General features: G+C 41.1%; 2 protein-coding genes across 2 annotated transcripts in view; one reads left to right on the top strand and one right to left on the bottom strand.

Moving 5' to 3' along the window:
* Positions 1-9,870, top strand: part of usp9 (ubiquitin specific peptidase 9) — a 46,708-nt gene extending 36,838 nt beyond the window's left edge. Inside the window, exons 37-48 of the mRNA XM_028590425.1 lie at positions 49-805; positions 3,115-3,238; positions 3,321-3,546; positions 3,746-3,875; positions 4,014-4,199; positions 4,487-4,707; positions 4,801-4,889; positions 4,984-5,140; positions 5,557-5,769; positions 6,676-6,705; positions 8,454-8,552; positions 9,595-9,870. Of these exons, the coding sequence (XP_028446226.1) occupies positions 49-805; positions 3,115-3,238; positions 3,321-3,546; positions 3,746-3,875; positions 4,014-4,199; positions 4,487-4,707; positions 4,801-4,889; positions 4,984-5,140; positions 5,557-5,769; positions 6,676-6,705; positions 8,454-8,552; positions 9,595-9,870 (2,508 nt within the window). The remainder of the gene's footprint in view (positions 1-48; positions 806-3,114; positions 3,239-3,320; positions 3,547-3,745; positions 3,876-4,013; positions 4,200-4,486; positions 4,708-4,800; positions 4,890-4,983; positions 5,141-5,556; positions 5,770-6,675; positions 6,706-8,453; positions 8,553-9,594) is intronic.
* A 3,787-nt stretch (positions 9,871-13,657) lies between these two features.
* On the bottom strand, positions 13,658-17,315 carry rpl8 (ribosomal protein L8). The gene is made up of 5 exons (XM_028591309.1): positions 17,139-17,315; positions 16,891-17,032; positions 15,468-15,686; positions 14,887-15,002; positions 13,658-13,854 (listed from the first exon to the last, which is right to left on the bottom strand). Exons 1-5 carry the CDS (start codon positions 17,274-17,276, stop codon positions 13,696-13,698), a joined length of 774 nt encoding a protein of 257 aa, XP_028447110.1. The 5' UTR covers positions 17,277-17,315; the 3' UTR covers positions 13,658-13,695.
* Between the last annotated feature and the right edge of the window lie 558 nt (positions 17,316-17,873).

Here is a 17,873-nt window from a genome sequence, read left to right as displayed (position 1 = left end):
ATTTAAAGGGCCACATAAGTAATCTGTAATGTCTGCTCTCCTTGTCAGGTGGACACAGTGAAGCGCCTGCTGATAAAGAAGCTGCCACCTGTCCTGGCCATCCAGCTGAAGCGCTTTGACTATGACTGGGAGAGGGAGTGTGCCATCAAGTTCAATGACTACTTTGAGTTCCCCAGGGAGCTAGACATGGAGCCGTACACGGTAGCTGGTGTGGCCAAGCTGGAGGGCGATGACGTCAACCCGGAGAACCAGGTGATCCAACAGAATGAGCCCTCTGAACCCACACCTCCCGGAAGTTCCAAGTATCGTCTGGTGGGAGTGCTGGTCCACTCAGGCCAGGCCAGTGGCGGGCACTACTATTCCTACATAATCCAGAGGAACGGAGGTGATGGGGAGAAGAACCGCTGGTATAAGTTTGATGATGGTGATGTGACTGAGTGCAAGATGGACGATGAGGAGGAGATGAAGAACCAGTGCTTTGGAGGGGAATACATGGGCGAGGTGTTCGATCATATGATGAAAAGGATGTCGTACCGGAGGCAGAAGCGCTGGTGGAATGCCTACATCCTATTCTATGAGCGTATGGACTCTTTGGACAAGGACAGCGAGCTTGTCAAATACATCTCGGAGTTGACCATCTCCTCCACCAAGCCGCATCAGGTCAAGATGCCTGGTGTCATCGAGTGCAGCGTCCGCAAGCAGAACGTCCAATTCATGCACAACCGAATGCAATACAGCCTGGAATATTTCCAGTTCATTAAGAAACTTCTGACCTGTAACAGTGTCTATTTAAACCCTCCTCCAGGTATGCATCTTTCTTTTGTTTTCATCTAAATTGTTTTTTTAAATGCAAAACTAATTCAGTGGATGAAAAATGTATGCAACCGCTGGCTGGTAAATAATAGTTATGAACACAATATTGTTTTTTAATAATTTAATTTTCCTACGCTGTGTAGCTGTTTTTACATCTTATTTAAAGCGTAACTCTCACCAAAATGCAACCTAGGGTCTTTTTGTGAATGTAACCGAGTCAAACTTGGTTTAATGTTTTTAAAAGCATATTTAGGACGGAAACGCCACTTTTAAGATTTACCGTATTCTCGTTTTTCGGTCAAATGGCCTTTTGAATGGGACTGATAGGGGCACTTTTATGCTAGCCTCAAAATAGCTATTTTTAAAACACTAAGAACGCTCGACACAACATGAAACTTTGCTCCAAGTATCACCAGGAGCTCTACACTTTAACGAAAGCATTGAGAACATTGTTTGTGTACACAGAGTTTACTAAAAAAAGGTTTTGAACAACTCACCGTAGCTCTTGTTGTTTCTGGCCGCTACCACCTCGGCACCCGATGAGTCAATATCAAAACAAGTAGCCACAGATTTAGTATATCAGTTGTGCACCGGTGTAGTTCCTGTGTAGAGCTCCTGGTGATACTTGGAGCAAAGTTTCATGTTGTGTCAAGCCTTCTTAGTGTTTTAAAAATAGCTATTTTGAGGCTAGCATAAAAGTGCCCCTGCTACCCCCATTCAAAAGGCCTTTTGACCGAAAAACGAGAATACGGTAAATCTTAAAAGTGGCGTTTCCATCCTAAATATGCTTTTAGACGTTAAACCAAGTTTGACTCGGTTACATTCACAAAAAGACCCTAGGTTGCATTTTGGCGAGAGTTACACTTTGACCAGGTATGGCCCATTGAAGTTGAAAACATCTGAAGTTACAGACAAAATGATAAAATTTTGCAATTACAGTTTTAAAATGTATTTTTTTTAAATGTCTGGCTAAAAAACATTTTTTCCCATTTAAACACAATGTATTTTAACCGGCCCATGCTTAGTCCAGGCATGACTCTGCATATCCAATACCTCCAGAGGGCAGCGGCCTCTTTGATCCTTTGCACAGTGATAGACATCCCTGTGGAAAGAATTGGTGGTCAGTAGCGTTTAACAAGGGCTGCCGAGAAACGCACTGCCTCTGTAATGCATTATTAATGGAGCAAGAGCCCCATAATGTTTTACAGGAAAATAAATGTTGGAGGGCAGTCATCAGTATGTTTTGTTTGCTACCTTGTATCTTGTTGAGATACTAATGCATCTTCTATTAAAATCATTTTCAGTAGCATAGATATTTTTTAAAAACAAATGTTTGTTGTAAGCTAGACAATCCACCTACTGACGCAACACATTGACCCAATATTTTAGTGTGAATGTATGATTTGAAATATTATTTATTGGCCTTAATCAGATCAGTGGACACTTTTTGAAGCTTGCTCGGAGCCTGAACTCTGCTGTCTCCCGGTTGCCGTGTTATTAACGTCATTTTGTGTTTGATTGTAGTTTATGCTGGATTGAACAAGGATGAGACAGGAGTTTTTGTGGCATTCAGTGTCTTTTACGTCACTATTCATATGATGCATGTAGCACAGTCACATACTATTCATTGTTGAATCTCCTCCAGCACATTGAATTATGTTAAATGAAACAATGACTGAGGTTAAGGCGCAGACTGTCTAGAATAAACACCCTTAAACACCCGAAAGTTTGCTCTATAACCTCATCATGATTTTTTTTTTTTTAAATCCAGTGGGCTATAGTACAGACCAAAATAAAGGGAGAAAACGGCCCTACTACTTGCAGACTGCAATGTACGTTTATGTATGTTGCGTATACTGTACATTTCCACTGTACATATCCAAGTAATTTGCTTTATGTACGCCTAAGTTATCACTATTGATGTCAAATTATTGCTAATAAGCACAAACGGAATCTGCAGACTTTTTTTTTTTTTTTTTTTTACAGTTTTCAGCGATGATCCGAAATGAAAATCTGCAGAATTTAGCAGACTGTTTTTCTGCTTGTTGTGGAAATGTTTCCATTTTGAGTTTTTTTTTTTGTTTTGTTGTTTTTTTAAGTTTAAAATCTGCGGAAAATTCAGCATTCGCTGCTAATAAGACAAGATATATTCTCGGTAACTATTCAGTAATTTGATCCAACAATGAGTAAAGTCTCTCTCTGGGTGTAGCTTCATAGATTGTCAGCTTATGTTATAGTACTTAGCAAATAAACAGGAAGACTTTCACTGTGTTTTGTTAATCTTTGCTCTCTCTTTATCAGGACAAGACCATCTTCTGCCAGAGGCAGAGGAGATTGCTATGATAAGCGCTCAGCTGGCTGCTAGGTTCCTCTTCAGCACAGGTTTTCACACCAAGAAAGTAGTACGAGGTCCTGCCAGTGACTGGTAAGCTCCATCTACCTCCTGTGTTTTTGGATTTTCTCCCTCTTTTGTCCTCTATAACCATTCTCCTTGTCCTTTCCTATAGGTATGACGCCCTCTGCATCCTGCTGAGACACAGTAAGAATGTACGCTATTGGTTTGCACACAAAGTCCTGTTTGCTTACCCTAACCGGTTCTCAGAGTACCTGCTTGAGTGCCCGAGCGCTGAGGTCCGTGGTGCATTTGCCAAGCTCATTGTCTTCATTGCTCACTTCTCCCTGCAAGATGGCCCATGCCCCTCCCCCACCGCCTCGCCTGGACCCTCTACTCAGGTTGGTGCCAAACTTCAGATGGAAAATGGGTTTTTTATTTGGACTGAAGATACGTAAAGCTGTTTCAATCACACGTTTCCTGGAAGATAATTATAGCCCTTGGTATCGCAGGTTATCACCGAGAGGTTTCTCGGCCTCTATTTTTGTTTGATGTAACCCTACTGTGGTTTGTCTGTTGTTTTCCATGTTTGTATACCAGGGCTGTGATAACCTCAGTCTAAGTGACCACCTGTTGAGAGCTGTGCTCAACCTGCTCAGAAGAGAGGTTTCTGAACATGGCCGTCACCTGCAGCAGTACTTTAACCTCTTTGTCATGTATGCCAATCTGGGTAAGGAGCACAGAGCAGTCACACTCCTGCCAAGTACATCTGTTCCTCAGTGAATTGTACAAGCAAGGTTTATAAAAAATATTAATAATTAGTTTGGGACTTAAAATGCTGTATTCCTTCCTTTTCTCCCCCTTGCAGGCCTGGCAGAAAAGACCCAGCTGTTAAAGCTGAATGTCCCTGCCACTTTCATGTTGGTCGCTCTGGACGAGGGTCCCGGCCCTCCCATTAAGTATCAGTACGCTGAGCTGGGCAAGCTCTACACTGTAGTCTCCCAGCTGGTCCGTTGCTGTGACGTCTCCTCACGCATGCAGTCCTCAATCAATGGTGAGTGTTTTACTTTTCAGCCACACAAAATATGGTATGAACTCTGGCGATTATGACCCTGTAATAAGTCATTTGACAGAGTTGAAGCTCAATGAAGATTTCCATCCTTGCTCAGGATCTTGTGACTGACAAACCAGCCACTCTGAGCCTCTGCGTTGTGTAGGCAGAGCTTTGAGCTGAGGGCTTTCAGAAATGAAGAATTAAAGATGCTTTTGTATTTACCTCTAATAACTACATGTATTTCAAATTACAGTTACTCTAAATTCCCTCCCCTTTACCCTCTCCAGGTAACCCTCCTCTCCCTAACCCGTATGGTGACCCCAACCTGACGGCCCCAGTGATGCCTGTGCAACAGCTGGTAGCAGAAATCCTGTTTGTGAGGACCAGTTACGTGAAGAAGATAATCGAGGACTGCAGCAACTCTGAGGAGACGGTGAAGCTGCTTCGCTTCAGCTGCTGGGAGAACCCTCAGTTCTCCTCCACTGTGCTCAGTGAGCTGCTCTGGCAGGTAAATAGATGCCCAACATGACCTCTATAGTTCTGCAGGTGGCATACTTGTATGTCTTGTGTCCACAAGATTATGTGTGTTGTGCGTCTGCAGGTGGCGTACTCTTACACCTATGAGCTGAGGCCTTACCTGGACTTGCTGCTACAGATCCTACTCATCGAGGACTCCTGGCAGACACACAGGTCAGACGGATTGCTCACTTTTTAAATTAGGAGTGCTTCATTGTTTTGAATGTCTTCAGAGTTAAATTTCTCCTTTCCCCGTTTGGTTGTATAGGATTCACAATGTGCTGAAGGGCATTCCCGATGACAGAGATGGGCTCTTTGACACCATCCAGCGCTCCAAGAACCACTACCAGAAACGAGCCTACCAGTGCATTAAGTGCATGGTGGCCCTCTTCAGCAACTGCTCCGTGGCCTACCAGATCCTACAGGTACACTTAACTGACAAAGCGATCTCTCACACTACACATATGCCATTAAATGAATTTGTGATTTGAAAGTGCCAGATAACTTTGGGGACAACCAATTTTGGCCAAAACAAACTTTCTTAGATTTAGTTCTTCTGTCGTCACACCTAGTTACTTTTCCTTGGTGAAGAGCATTTATCTTCTGCAATAAAGTTACTTTTATTTGTATTTTCTATACTTGCCACTTGCATCTCTACCAGTTTCCCTCTCCCCTAAACACTAGCAAACATGCGCTCAAGATTGATTGATTAGATATGGACCAATGCTCTTTTAGCTTTTTTCCTGTCTATTTACAACACTAGAACAGTCCAATTACGTGTTAATAAAACTGCCTTCTGCATCCATGTATGCTAATCAGCATGTTCTCCTTGTGCCTACAGAGTAATGGTGACCTGAAAAGAAAGTGGACGTGGGCAGTGGAGTGGTTAGGGGACGAGCTGGAGAGGAGGCCATACACGGGGAACCCCCAGTACACCTACAACAACTGGTCCCCTCCGGTTCAGAGCAATGAGACCTCCAACGGCTATTTCCTGGAGCGTTCACACAGCGCACGTATGACCCTTGCCAAGGCCTGTGAACTTTGTCCCGAGGAGGTAATGGCATTGACATTGTACCTTACACACACACACACACACACACACACACACACACACACACACACACACACACACACACACACACACACACACACACACACACACACACACACACACGTGTACATTAACATTATCCTCCAGTCTTAGGGACTGTGCTTAGGGAGCCAAATCATCACCATATAAAGCTATAGGATGCTGTATACATGTGATGTACAGTGGAACGCATCTGTAGTCCAGAACAGCTGTTCAAAATCACTGTTGAACTTTTCTGATCAAGTCAAACATCAGTACGGAGGGGGACTTTCTGTTACATGCAAATATATAAATATTGTAAAAACACCGCAGTAAAACGTATCTACATGGCCGATGTTGCCATGGGAAAATGTTAACAAAAGTGTACAGTGGTGAAAGTAACAGAAAAATCCCACAAAAATACTGTATGACTGAGGCAGAGGAGCTTTAACAACCCACTGAATTACTGATTCATTGATTACTGGATTGACCAGAGAATTTATCATCATCAACACTTTGAATGATTAATTTATCGTTTTCTCTATCTCATGTCCGTATAAATTGAATATGTTTCGGTTTCTTAGCTTGTTGCTTTTTTTCTGACATTTTATAGAAGAAATGATTTCATAGATAATTTTAAAATCTGACATTTAATAGACAGTTAATTCATTGGACCCATTAATTACAACCCATTAAATGTTAAAATGTCCAACCTAAGCTACAGCTATGACTATGTTTGCTATGCTGAATATGTTTTGTCTTTATTCATGGCTGCAGTTCACAATGCATACAAATTTCATTTTTTGTTCTCACTTAAAATAAGTTACTTGTATTTTTATGTTGACAAAACCAGTCAAATGACACACTTTTCCTGTAATATTCCATACACAGCTCAAGTGTACTCAGGGAAGCCCAGGGAAGGTCAGTATTCCAGGCACCACAACATAAAGGAAGGAAATGAAAACAATATTTTATTAAAGAATCAGCCGAGAAACAAACAGTTGTCCAATGTTTAGATCACAAACACAGTTAACACTTTGTTTAGTTAGAATTGCACAATTTTGAGTTTCCTTTAGCTCAAATAGTCATCAGTGGCAAAGGCTAGAAGCATTGTGTCATGTTGAGTCCTCATAGATTCTCTCATTTTGTCAACTTTGCTCCATTTTCTTTTTGTACTTTTGATATGCATTTGTGATACAAATGTAAGATAAATAGTTAGGCACAGGAGGTTATAGTAAGGCTATACAAACTGCCAAAATAATAAATTAAAAAGCACTTTAACATTTTTATTTACAAGATATACCTGAGATGTGTATTATGTTTGTTTTTTCTGTTAACTTCTCAAATTATGTTCATGCTGTGCTAGTAACACAGATTGTGACCATAGATGAATGACAAAGTATAACACAATTGCCATTCTCCATCCTGTCGTCCACTCGTATAGTAAAAGAAAAGGTGGACAGGCTGCCTGTGAGATGCCATATAGTGTAACTGGCAAAATAAATGATGTTATGCAGCAGTGAACAGAGCTTTGTTCTCTTGCTGTCCTGTTGCCCAGTCCCAGTGATTCGCCAAAGCAACATCACTGACATAGCCAGTCCTCCATCTCAATCTAGTGCTTTTTTTTGCCAATTTTTACTTTCTCCCCAACTCAAACTGTGATGCCGCCAGCCACCTGCATCTGATTGAAAACTCTTAGGCTCATCTATACTTCAGTATTCAGTAGTAGTTACAGTATTTAAACTGAGTCCAACACTGTACTGTGCTTTATGCACAATTTGGTTTTCCTTTATGCTTTTGTAGCCAATATACTAGGTATTCATAGGCTCTTGTCATTTTGTTACCTGTTAACCTTTTGACATTATGTACCTCCAAACATAAATCTAACAACTGACTATTCTCACCTGATAGTTGGGAAAACCACTCCTTTAGAAAATTAGGACACAATTTGACAAAACAACCTCTAACTCAAGGTTGTCAATCATCAGATGTAGTTTAAAATATTGTAGGCAGTAAACAATTCACACAGTTTTGATGTATAATAGCTAGATTGAAAAATACATGATAGTCGTTGTGATGACATCTATTAGTACATGAGCTATATTACCATATTACACATTTGTGTTAATAGCCTGACAGGTTCTGTTGTTTTTCCAGTTATGACTTGACATCATGTTGTAATATGTTATACATATATATGCACATTAAACAGAAATGTAATTTACATTGACACACACACATACACATATATACATATATGAAATGATAAGGCTGGCGTTTGTTGACAGTAAGAAAAACATTTAAAGAACATTTATCACCAGCCTTGAAAGTGAAATAACCTCCACAGTCGAGAGGTTCATGTGCACCTCCGGTTATTTGTTTTTCTAAAGACTTAACAGCAGCTCTCCTGCTGAGAGGATGCTCTCAGGTGTAGAATCCACCCACACATAATCAAATCTAATTTGAACTTCATTTACTTGATAACGTAACACATTTGGTTATTTGACTTTCCCACACAACCCTACTCGCTATTCCACACTGTAATACAGAAGCTTAACATTATACCCACTGTTTTGTTCAAATAACTTAGCATTTCCTGCTGTGTATATTTTAAATAAATATTTTACTTTAAAATTAATGTGTGATAACATTTATCTCATGTCTGCTAGGAGCCAGATGAACAGGAAGCACCTGATGATCAAGACTCTTCCCCACCCGAAGACACCTCTCTGTACCCCCACTCTCCTGGAACCACACAATTTCAGCAGGTAGCGTATCAGGGGTCCCGTTTATCCGTTTACATCAGTCGGTGACGTATAAAACGCATTCTAGGGTCTTCATCTTTCATGTGATCGTTATATTTATTTTTGTTTGTACCGTTTGTGACGTACCTATCTTAGCAGAGCAGCAAGTACGAACATGGAAGGCAGCGTCAATTCTCGTAGCCGGTCTCACATTAACCTTGAATAGTGCCAGTAACCATAGCAACCTATTTTTTAACTTCATTATGCCAAGTGTTAGTTTGTGCTCACACAACCAGGGGCTAAGGTTTTGGAAAATATAACAAAAATAGTTGCCAGATCTTATAAAACTTCCTTTTTCTGCCTTGAGTGGTGGTTTGTGTTGTTTGAGTTGTGCCGTTACTTTGTCTAGTCGTTGATGACAGCGCAGCATAGTTTTCTTCCATCTGAGGTGACGGAGCAATCAATGTAGAAAAGGCCATAGCCTGTGATCTTTCGAGTCCTTCGAGATTACCCAGAATATGGCAGTTAAAGGATCAGAATCATTAAGGGATAAGGCTGGCGATATTCTGTTTCTGTTACTGTCAACAAATCCCATTAAGAAGAAGAGACCAAAAGCAAACCTTGTGCATTAGTCTATCTCTCAGCCGAGGATCGACTCAAAATCAGCCGTGTTCATGATAATAAGGAACATCGTCATTTGTTTTTTAATTTAACAATGGAGACTCTATGGCACAGAGGAATGAGATGTATCAAGGTTTTGATACACAGACAATTCTTGTTATTAGGATCAGTTTATTGTTGGTAGTCTTTTATATTTATTTTTTTATTTTAACGGGATTTATCAACAAGAAGAAAAAAGATTATGGAACACCTGCGACTGCACACAGCTGATAAGCTAACAGGATGTTAGAAACCTCTTCCAGCCGTGGACATGCCCAAAACATGTGGCTGTGGGTGCTCGGGACAGATTCATTACATTTAAGTCAAGCATGTATTCTATATATAGTTCAACAGTTTTTAGTTGTTACAATCCACTGATTTTTGTCAACTTTCTCCCCCTGAACAGAACAACCACCCCCATGGGCAGCCGTACACCGGGCCTGCTGCTCAGCACATGAACAACCCTCCGCGTCCTGGTCCTGCGTCTGCCCCGACTCCAGGCCCGACCCAGACCACCCCCACCCCAGGCCCTGGTCCCACTCCTGGCCCAGGCCCGCGAGCACAAGAGAACTGGGAGAGCACCGAGGACGTCGCCCCTGCCCCTGCCCCCGCCCCGACCCCTGCCCCAGCCCCCGCGCCCACCACCTCTACTACCCCAACGCCTGCCCCGCCTAAGGAGTAACGCCCCCTACCCCTCTGCTGTGCCTCGAGCCTCCATCGTCCCGCTCTCCTTCCTCTCATCCTTCGGTCAACAGAGCTCCTCGTCGGGCCTCTGTCTCTCTCTCTCTACTTGTCTCTGGCCCCAGGGCAGGGCAGAGCCAGGCCTCCCACCCCCTCTCCTGGCCACTTCTCTCCCGTCGGCCTGTGGGAGGCGCTCTTCCCTGGCCTGGGGCTTCCTGACCGTGTGACAGGGCCCTACTGGCGGCTGCAGAGGCGAGGGAGTGGACAAGAGTTCTAATAAAGAAAAACAAATTTACCCAGAGCTGACGATGCTGATGCGCTTGTCTACACGACGAAAAAGGTGTACATAGTACGTTAATGTTTTTGACTGTTCAGATCCCCGAGTAGCATAACTCTGTGTTTGCTGTTGGGAGATGTTGCAGATATTATGAAAAACAAAATGGAAATTATAAATAAGAAAAATGCCCAAAAAAAAAAACACCAACTGTAAGAAGACAACAACTCCTCTTTGTTTTATCACCCATGCTCAGCAGTAAAGTTTGTTCTACCATCGGACGGTTACTGGTCATTCAACTGTAGAAGGATGCATTGTTATTATCATAATTATATTATTATTCTTAAGCTCCTTGGCAACCTTATGACCCATGCCAAATCAACTCACGAGCTGTGGTTGGTTTTAGTGTGAGATATGGAATGGTTGGGTGGACTTTTACGGTGTTTGGTTGATGTGAAAAAGCAGTGATGCAACATTGTTCTGAAACTCATTGCCTTTCTTTTTCTTTTTTTTCTTTCTTTTTTTTTTTGTTCTGGTAATTAATTCAATCCTTTTTGAAGCTCTATTTAATATGCTGTAACATTTAGCATGGCTTCTCACCAGAATAGTGTAGCCCAAGGGAAGACTTGTGATCATAACAACCTAAAGCTGTTCTTAATCCACATCTCCAGAGGGGTGTTGTTACCCTTAGGTTTTTTTTTTTTTTTCTACTCATCTACCCTATCTACAATGAGGGCGATATTTTGAACCAATGTATGAATAAGTGGCTTTTCAATTGCACATTATAATCCTCCAACTTCAACATTTGGCAGTCAGTTTTGGTGGGATAGACAGCTTAGCTTTCATCTTAAGGAATTCTGAAAAATGAAACACATATGCAACAGAATTGCTGCACTGGGTTATCTGGTGTAAAATAGACTGTGTGGTTTGCTTCTGTCTCTTCAATAGAGCCTAGTCGTAGACAGACTTGTTGCCCATCGGCTTCCTTTCTGCCGTGGAGCCGGTCAGGTTTGGCGTCTTGGCTGTGTTTCAGGATGAAGGAAGAAGCAGTGAGACCCTCACCCTGTCGCTCTACGGAGTATAGGTTCCACAGCAGGGTTGTAACGCAAGAATAGCAGTTGGTTAGTCATGTTGCAACTTGAGCTAACTTGTAATTCTGTAGGAGTAAAAGGTAAACATCAGTAAATACTGTATTTAATTGGTAACTTGAATGCATGTATTTTTTGAATTATTTTTTATTTTATTTTTTTGTCTAAAACATACCAAATACTCCTGCAAATGAAAATATTCTGCCCATCGTATTATATTTAAATATTTTGCTCTTATTTTATAGAATTTATTTTGTTGTATTTCACTAAAAAATAGAATTTGATTTAAGAGGAACATTTTTGTCCTTGTGTTATTTTTAAAGAAGATATTGACTGTACAGAGTTCTGCGCCCTGTTTTTTGCCGACTTTTGTTTTGGCCATGGTGTGACGTTGAATTCTGGAGCTACAGTCGCGATGTGGACTTTCACTTTGTGAGGTTTTTTGTGCACAGAAATATAACAAAAAAAAAGCATTGCGCCCTTAGCAAATAAAGAACATGGAATCTTGCCCGTGTCTTATTTTTACTTGTGGACAATAATCCGTAAACATCTGCCAAGCATCACCAAAGTTCATTCAGAAAGTATCCACATTAGCTACCTAAACCGTATCAGCTGATGTTTTGTACAAAGTCAAGTTATGACAAGTAGGGCTTTGTTTCCACATCAGACCCTGGAGGGATAATTTGGGATGAGGTCACTGTCCGGGATCCATTTTAAAGGGGCGCTCCGCCAATCCTCTAATAAAAATAATTGTGAAGTTGATTCTACGCCTTTCTAAATTGGTTTAAACCAGGGGTCACCAACATGGTGCCCGCGGGCACCAGGTAGCCCCCAAGGACCACATGAGTAGCCCTCAGGCCTGTTCTAAAAATGAAAATTGAATATTGATATTATCTGTTTCCCACCTTGTTAAGTCATTGTTGATAATTATTGTGAGAAATCATTAACATGATCAGTGTCTTCACATAGATGAGTGTCATTAATCATTAATAATTATGTATAACTAAAGGCAAACTGAGCACATTTGTCATTTCAGAACAGTGTATCAAACTGGTAGCCCTTCGTATGACTCAATACCCATAAAGTAGCTCTCAGTTTCAAAAAGGTTGGTGACCCCTGGTTTAAACAGACTGAACCTTTTATGTAGGTAGGATTAGACTTCATTGGTTTTAGCTAGTTCTACCTAATAAACTGCTGAGTGTGTAATGTTAAACATCCCAGTGTAATTCAGCCTGTTAGATTTGAACTTGAAACACTGCAATACAAGTCATATGAAAGATGTACCTGTTTACCAACTCAATAGAGTTGCATTATGGGAGATATACTGACCTAAAGTCAAGCTATCTCTGCTTTTTTCGACTGTTCTCTGTGGAGTGCCACTGCATTGTCTCCCTTCATGAGGTCCTGAGAAAAATGTTTTCACTTTGTTTTTCTTGAGAAATACTGGATAATTTAACTTCTGCATGTCTCTAAAGACACCTTCAGATGAAAACAAATCACATTTTGTTCCACAAAGGGGACAAAATCTGAGTGCCACAAAAAAACAATTTTAAACCTCTCCAAATAAACTTTGGAAAACTGTCACCATTTAATTAACCTATAAATAGATTCAGCATTGGTGTTAAGTGCTGACAACTGTCCTGATTCAGGTGCTCCCTCTAGTGTACATACGCTCAGCTACCAGTTTTAACAGAGAAACCTAGCTGGCTTCTAAATTCTTGAAAACTTTATATAGTCCCATGAGGCTATAGTTTGTGGTTCTCATATTAAGTAGATAAAACATTTGTGAACACCTCTCAGAATAACAATTCAAACCAAACCACAGCAACAGGTTTAAAATCTTTGAATAGTTTAACAAAATACATCTCCATGGAGGTACGATTTATTGTTGGAATGTCATTAGCCTGTAGCAGACTTAGCCATGTAGCCTCAAAATGTAAGGGTACCTGTTTTAACAGTTTAGTTTGATTAGTAGCCAATAGAATCATGGTCTTATGTTAAAAAGGTTTTAAATAGCTCAAAACAACCACCACAAATGTATCAGTTCCATGTTACAATTGTAAATCTTGTATTTGTCAAGCTGGAAGCAGAAAATGGCCACTTTGTGTTAGCAGTACACAAGATTAAGAGTTTCATTGCAAACATTTAGACTTGTCAGAGTAGAAAAAGCACATTAGTGTTACTAACATTTCCAATAGCTCGGTACTCTTCAAGTGTCCAGGTAAGCGGTGACAATGACTGGACCAGCTAAACGGACTTCAGCCATCATAACTAGCATCATTTACACCTGTGCTTTTCCTACTGCGACGTGCCAAATAAGTCTTCTTGTGGAAAGGGCAAATTGACCATTTTACCTCAATTCTATACATATGTCCCACATTTGATCTTTATGCATGTGCGTGGACCCAGAAATGAATCAAAAGAAATCTTTTGGAACACGTTTTTATTATCAAGAAAGTCAGATTTAGTTCTCCTTCTCTTGCACGGTCTTTGTTCCACGCAGTCTGCCTGTACGACGGGCAGCGATAAGACCGACCTTGCGACCAGCGGGCGCGTCCCTCCTGATCGTTGAGGGTTTGCCAATATGCTGATGGTTACCACCACCGAAGGGATGCTCAACGGGCTGCACAGAGAGAAAACAAAAAGAGGATATCAGTCTGAGGGAAACCTTCATTTGTTATTGTAGTTGCATCCTTGCATTGAGCAAGACAACAAAACCCAAAATGTACTGAATACTTTGCCTCATTTCCAGAGTGGAGAGACTGGCACAGACACAAGCTATACAGAAAAGGTCTTACAATACTGTTGGCAGGATAGCATAGTAATTATCTTAGCTCCAGAAACCCAGCACCAAACAAGCTTCTTTTTACTGAGCCGTGATACATACATTTTCACATTAAGGGCAAATTTGGACTTCATTAATGCTAGGGATTCTGTGTTTTTAAATATAGACCCTCACACCATCCATTGAGGAAATGTTAAGTGGTCTGTCCCTCAAAAATGCTTCTACATTCAAGACCAAATCCTCATATCAGCACCACCTTACTGGACAAAGTCGCTACCAAAACATTTTAAAAGACAAACTGTCTAACCCAGCAGCTGAACCATTTCGCACATCTAAAACGGGTGCTCAAAAAGTGCTAAAAAAAATTCTTAGTCGACTAACACTCATTCAATTGTATCGACTAATTGATTAGTTGATTTAATCGACAGATCTGTAAATCTGAGTTTCTCCGCAAAGTCATGCAAAAGCACCACTTTAATTCTTGTGTTTACCAGAGATGTGCTCGTACGTTTCTTGGAAATAAGTCATTCAGCATGAAAAGTTGAAAACATGACTAATCAATTAAAGAAATCTAAGTTGACTAAGACCAAAACGACCGATTAGTCGACTAATCGACTAAGAGGGAGCAGCCCTACAGAAAACCACCTCTTTCTCCACCTTAAGGCTTCTCCTTGATCAGTATATTTAAAAAAAATACTATTCCCCTACGCTTCAGTAGACAGTCAATTATTTATGTCCCGCATTATCGAGCCTGTCTCCAAAATGTACAAAACACGTCCTTCAAATATGTCAACATCTCATCTCTCACTGTTCCTCGTCCTGCATTGACTTCATAGAGAACATCGTTGCAGTATGTTGGAGTTGACTTACGTTCATAGCCACACCACGGACACGTGGCCAGCAGTTCCTCTTGGCCTTGTACTTGTGGTAGGCACGACCAGCCTTCAGGATGGGCTTGTCAATACGACCACCTCCAGCAACCACACCTTTAAAAACCACACACACGCGGTCAGAAAGTGCAATCACATTCTTCAGTTCACAGACTTTTGCCTTTACCGGCTTTTAGAAACTGTTATGGACAGAGATCTTTTTTCTATGTGCTCACTAAAGTCTGGAATGGCATTCCACAGCACATCAGAACTTTAACGTCAATAACATCATTTAAATTAACATTTGCTCGCTATTTAATGGAGAGTGTTTGTTCATTCTCCTGGTCTGTGTGTTTGTTACTGTTTTTGTCTAGGAGTTTTTGTTGTGTATATGGTGTTTATGTTCAGCAGAGCAGGAACCTGCTGAAAATCAGTTTTACACTGAGTCAGGCCCGATTGTCTTTAATCTTTTCCTGTTTAATAAATAAAAAATGAAATGAAACAAATGTTAGTTTCCAAAGTAACGTCATAGTGACAATGAGGAAACTTTAAAGCTTTACCAGACACATTAAGGGTCCTTACCGACAACAGCTCTGTTGGCAGAGGCGATAACTTTCTTGGAGCCTGAGGGGAGCTTGACTCGGGACTTCTTGGTCTCAGGGTTGTGGGAGATGACGGTGGCGTAGTTTCCTGACGCGCGGGCCAGCTTGCCTCTGTCACCGGGCTTCTCTTCCACACAGCAGATGATGGTTCCCTCGGGCATTGTGCCAACGGGCAGGACATTGCCGATGTTCAGCTGAGCTGTGAGATAAAAACATAGTGAGACACGGGCTTCGTACTGAAACACTTCCACTTTGTTAAAGCACCAATTGGCAACTAGAGATGGCCCGATACCATTTTTTGCTTCCCAATACCGATTCCGATACCTGAACTTGCTTATCGGCCGATACCGAGTACCAATCCGATACCAGTGTGTCATATTTTATTATGTTTTAACAGCTGTATACTACTATCCCTGTATGGATGTGATATGATTTCTATCTTTGTTGTCGGTCTGGCTCAGGTTAAACTCTTTGTGAAACACGAACAAACAATGAATGTCGTAGAACTTTTTTTTATTCTCCAGTTTGACCGTCACTTATAACTGAAAAAGAACCTAAATAAACTACTTTAACGTAGATTTTCTTTAGGGCTTTATTACGTGGTATCGGATCGGTGCATAAACTCCAGTACTTCCCAATACCAGCGTTTAAGGCAGTATCGGAGCCGATTCCGGTATCGGACCATCTCTATTGTCAACCCTATAATATCGCCACAATATCGACATCGAAGTATTAGGACAAGAATATCGCAATATCCAATTTTCTCCATATCACCCAGCTCTAATTTCACATCAGTCTTATTGGTGGAAAAGTCACTTTCCCTAACAGACTGCAACTCACTAAATCCAACTCAACATTTCTGCAACACTTTCAACATGCTTAAAATGATTCCAATGATTTCATTAGTGAAATTACAGCATTAAATGTCCCCTGCACAGACTCAGGACTAAATCTAAGACGGGTGATGGTGTCCTCTTGCAAACTCTGGTCAAGACAAAGCTACAGTAAATTGTTAAAATATCAAGAAAGGTTAAAAAAATTTTTAAAAAAAATGAAAATTTACTTTTACACCATTAAATTAATGGAAGACATTACACTATATTTTATATTAGAATGAAAAAAACACGCAATCTCAGGACATGTAAAACTTCAAAATAAGTTTCTAAACCCATTACTTAACATTGTGCAAGCAATGCATCTGTAACTATCCTGTCATTTGTAAACCAATCTATCATTTACATAACCGAGACCTATAACATGTGGATGAAGCTATACAACGTTGCATGTATAAAAAAGGGCTTAATGTTGGAGCTAGGTTGTGGGTAGAGCTAGGACAACAGACTATAGTCAAAACAGTCATCGGTGTTCATTTTCTATACGCTGAACTCTTTAAAGTCTCTTACCCTTCTTGCCGCAGTAGATGAACTGTCCAGTATGGATGCCCTCAGCAGCGATAAAGAGCTCCGTCCTCTTCTTGAAGCGGTATGGGTCACGGAAGGCCACTTTGGCCAGGGGAGCACCACGGCCGGGATCATGGATAATATCCTTTGAGGGTAGACCACCACAAGAAAACAATGTCAGTGATTGTTCACCAACAACCAGTGTGGGGACTTGAATCTGCTCCTACGACAGTGCCAGAGTCCTCACTTACCTTCACAATCCCCTTGATGTAACCATGGCGTTCAGCGAAGTCAATGTGACGGAGTTTAGCGGCACCTTTTCTGTGCTTGACGTGGGCTTTGAACACGGAGCCCGCACCTTTTCTCTGTCCCCTGATTACACGTCCCATCGTGTACTGAAACAGAGAGACATACGGCGTTATTTACCAGCTTGACATGTGAGTGCTAACTTTTGAGGCCTGTAGCAGTTGCTAATGCTTTCAGCTAATTGCGGACTATTAAACACATTCACCATCTTTACGTGAATGTAATTAAAGCAGCCATTTAGTATATAAATTACAGTAGCTACAGCTTCTCCAAACGGCTCGCATAAGAGACAAAACACAGATCCGTTCTGTACGTAGCGTCTGCCGGCCTTTTAGCCGTCACCGCTACTTACTGCACCATGTCACCACTCAGCCACAGAACCACAACAAAACGCATCAAAACAAATGTCTGCCTTTGAAATACTCAGTAGGACACATTCTTATACATCTCATGCGCATTTAGAAACGTTTGTTTAAAGTGGATGAACTAAGAAAAACATGATTTACAACAGATTTTACAAGGGGAAATCAGACAGTCGATGTCCTACCTAAACTCCGTTGACGGAAAGAGGAAGTTCAAGGGAAAACCAGAGGTTTTCTTCCGGATAAATCACCGCGATGCATGATGGGAGTTGGAGGCAGATAAACATCCGTGTAGGAAGTAAAATGAGATAGCTCATC

This window comes from Perca flavescens, chromosome 11 (assembly GCF_004354835.1).
Source record: "Perca flavescens isolate YP-PL-M2 chromosome 11, PFLA_1.0, whole genome shotgun sequence".
Taxonomy (NCBI): domain Eukaryota; kingdom Metazoa; phylum Chordata; class Actinopteri; order Perciformes; family Percidae; genus Perca; species Perca flavescens.
This window is presented reverse-complemented; position numbering and strand designations above follow the sequence as displayed.

Excerpts from the sequence above, each read along its gene's own strand:
- rpl8 (XM_028591309.1), bottom strand. The coding sequence starts at position 17,276 with ATGGGACGTGTAATCAGGGGACAGAGAAAAGGTGCGGGCTCCGTGTTC. Across the intron at positions 15,687-16,890 it reads CATCTACTGCGGCAAGAAGG|CTCAGCTGAACATCGGCAAT; the intron begins GTAAGAGACTTT and ends TTTATCTCACAG. Across the intron at positions 15,003-15,467 it reads TGCCAACAGAGCTGTTGTCG|GTGTGGTTGCTGGAGGTGGT; the intron begins GTAAGGACCCTT and ends TGGTTTTTAAAG.